Source organism: Physella acuta, unplaced genomic scaffold (genome assembly GCF_028476545.2).
Source record: "Physella acuta isolate Inbredline_101_S28 unplaced genomic scaffold, ASM2847654v3 ptg000635l, whole genome shotgun sequence".
Lineage (NCBI taxonomy): Eukaryota > Metazoa > Mollusca > Gastropoda > Physidae > Physella > Physella acuta.
The window spans coordinates 289,858-293,443 of NW_026732154.1; the positions used below are offsets into that span (position 1 = coordinate 289,858).

Genomic DNA, 3,586 nt, shown 5'->3' on the forward strand with positions numbered 1-3,586 from the left:
CCCACCAAAATACTAGTCCGCCTAACAAATACCTGATATATCGTATCTGAACTGCAGAACGACTTAAATGTGAAAATGTCTGGCATCTACTATATTGTTACCTAATGTATAAATAAAGAATAATGTTACAGTGATAAATAAAATAACACAATGCATTATAACATAACAACTGGCTGTTTTTAATTTAACAAACATAAAACCCTGAAGACTATCACAAAGTTCAACTATGTTTAAACTACTCTAAAAATTATCAGATCAAATTGCAGGTATTGATTACATGCAGACACGTTTGTAAATTACCGTCACGAGTTTAATTAAACCAATCAAAGATCTATCAGATCAAATTACAGCTATTGATTACACGCAGGCACGTTTGTAAATTACGAGTTTAAATAACCTCAGGCCAAGAAATCGACATAAAACTGCACCACTTATCTGCATTGAAAATAGCGATTAATTTGAATATATTTTTACGCGTATTTTTTACCAAGTAACTTCCCGAAGGGTATACATGAATTTTCGCAAATCATTGAGCAATCCGATAGAATGGGTAGTCATTGAGTTCAAGTCAATTGTAATAATGAACATTTACTGGAAACTCCACTCAGCAGGCACAATTTTCATCGAATACTAAATAACAAAATTCGTTGTAACAAATATATGTAAATGATATCGCTAAATGCGAGGGGAAATTTAAACTGGTTTTCTAACTAATTGGATAAAATTGTAAGTGTGATGTAGTCGAAAATTGGATAAAATTGTAAGTGTGATGTAGTCGATTATGTACCGTAGGTTGTCACGTGATCTTGTCGTTTAATTAAATCGATTAGAGACTACACGTCAATACACCTAACGACTTATAACATCGATGTATATTTCAATAGTGGTTAGGGAGGTAACTGCCTCAGACAAATGCAGTAAATATTTCGAATCTTCTACAACTTTACAACGCCGTTGAAGCATTAACAAACACAAGCTTTTTTTAACCATCCGCAGCTTAAAGTTATTCAATGCACTATATTAAATTTAAATTTTCTCTTTTATTCAGTTATTTTTAAAAACAATTATTTCTATACCCAATAGCCTATATGAGACGATATTTTTACCAGAATAATCGGTGCCATATTTGCACGAGAATCGAGGTTATAATCACATTTGTTGTAGATGTTTTAGAATAAAAATAAATAAATACAAAAGAGTATTTTTCTGAGAGTTTTTACAAAATGAAAACTAAAATAATATTTTCTCTCATGGTTATTTAAGCATTTTAAAATTACCTAAACTTTAAACTGAGATATATTTTTTATCACATTCGCTTACTGGTTTAATAAAATAAAAAATATAATAAAAAACATAATAAAATAATACAAGTTAAAACTGTGTATAAAAGTAGGTACAAGCAACTAATACAAGCTCTATAATATTAATTTTGTCATGTAAATTTTAACCTGTGTTTACCATTCTTATCATACCCATCTTCGTTGCGCTTTCTAAAAAACACCAATATATATCAACATATATATGTGCATATTTATACATAATTTATATATAGTAATATATAATTGAAGTTCAAAATCTACATAGAATAATAATTTCAATATATAACCGAAAACTATAGTTGGACAAAAAGCAATTAAGTTATAAACACTAATTAATTAGTAGCTCGGTTATCGAGTGGCTCCGAAAGACCATGAGTCCCAACACGACTCTGCCCACCGAGAGCCCCCCCTCCTTGTACGTGCTTGACCCCCACATCGTGGATCTCGTCCTGACAGTCCAGATCTTCATCTGTGGCACCGCCGGGCTGTTCGGTATCCTAGGCAACGCCATCAACATCCTGGTCTTCTACAAGCAGGGCTACAGCGACAGCGTCAACATCACCCTCACGGCACTCGCCGTCAACATCACCCTCACAGCACTCGCCGTCAGCGACACTGGGGCGCTGGTGACGCTCCAGGTCTTCTACCTGCTCATGAACCCCTGGTTTCTCAAAGCCGACCTTGACCTTAACCTCACAGATCTGATCATGATTATATCCTTCTACCCCCACAACTATTTCATGAGGGTGTGTGGGTTCATCACGGCCTACGCTTCTCTAGAAAGATGCGTGTGTGTGGTCTGTCCTTTAAAAGTTAAACGCATCTTCACCAACAAAACCGCCATCGTCACTGTGATATTAATCTTCGCTATCACGACACTGGATCTGTTTCCTCTGTACTACACCATCTACTTAGACTGGGGTTTTTCTCCGTCTCTTAATAAATCCATCCTACACATCATGTACCGCCAAAACCCGTATATGGTGTTTAACATCTCGTACTACATCAACGACCTCATGGCGCCGTACACAACCTTCTTCATTATCCTAATGAGCACAGCCATCATTACCATCAAGCTAAAACAACAAGCCAGATGGAGACAGTCCATGTCACATGTCAAGACAGAGACACACATCTCCAGCAAGGAGAGTAAGACAGTCGTCATGCTGTCTACCATCTCCATCGTGTTTGTCGTCTGCCTCATCCCACAATCTACCATCTTGACGGTGGTCATCTTCGTGCCGGACATTAGCTATGGGGGGAGGTACTTCTACCTGGCTCTGATGGGCTACTGCGTCTCCTACCTCTCTGAGACCGTACTCTCTAGCCTCAACATCTTAGTCTACCTCAGGATGAGCCATAAGTACAGAGAACAGTTTTTTAGCATCTTTTCCCGGAAGAAGATAATTTAACAATAAATGTAGTATCGCGTAAAACAGGATGGGGGATTGTTGTATACTAATAAAAGCCTTTTAATAGTCCTGGTGATGGTCATTGTTCTTGTATTTATAATGGCTAGATAAACAAATCTCGACTTCGTTTTAAAGGCAATCGCTTAATTCACGTAGATTGGATTGTTGACAATCTATTTAATGAATAAATATAGCAATACCAAAAGTGCGATTTTGTGGTTGCATTTTCTAGATGAATGCTTTCGTTGATGCGATTGTTGTTTCAAACAATAACCCAGCGAACGTGACAGGTGTAGTGTGCCATCTATAAAACCACGATTTCTTTTTCTAAGGTCTGTACAGTGGTGTTCTGTCTAAATAGTTACAATTAAAGGTCCCGGCATTTTTGATAGCTTGAAAAAAGTAAACTGTATGTTGTTTTAATATCCTGAAGCAAACTTTTAGTCATAAGATATACATCTGTAAATCTGTTCGCTTTACGCAATCCTGGCGTTTGTTTGAAGAAGTTACAAAAATAAATTTAAACACTTTGGTTCTCGTTGTTATGTTACTATTGATGAAGTAATTTCAAGAAAGGGTGATAGAAAGGCGCCGCTTTTAAAAAAAATTACCATTCCCTTGCTAAGAGTGGTTCGTGTTACGATAACAAAACATAATTTAGAGTATAATTCTATTTTATTTAGTTGAGTGAAGTAGAGTTCACCTGTTTCTGAAGTATGAAGTTATAGTTTGATCTGCACTATGACCAGCCACCTTTATTTTACTAGCTAGAGTTATGTACCCAAAAGAAACTGAAATAAATAATAACATAAAATTACTAATATAACACCTACTCATTTTTACTTTCTCGTATAC

At 35.9% G+C, this 3,586-nt stretch overlaps 1 protein-coding gene across 1 annotated transcript; it reads left to right on the top strand.

Moving 5' to 3' along the window:
- The first annotated feature begins 1,690 nt into the window (after positions 1-1,690).
- Positions 1,691-2,731, top strand: LOC131948276 (melatonin-related receptor-like). Its single transcript, XM_059309812.1, has one exon. The coding sequence runs from the start codon at positions 1,691-1,693 to the stop codon at positions 2,729-2,731; it is 1,041 nt and encodes a 346-aa protein (XP_059165795.1).
- Positions 2,732-3,586: the final 855 nt, after the last annotated feature.

Excerpts from the sequence above, each read along its gene's own strand:
- LOC131948276 (XM_059309812.1), top strand. The coding sequence starts at position 1,691 with ATGAGTCCCAACACGACTCTGCCCACCGAGAGCCCCCCCTCCTTGTAC.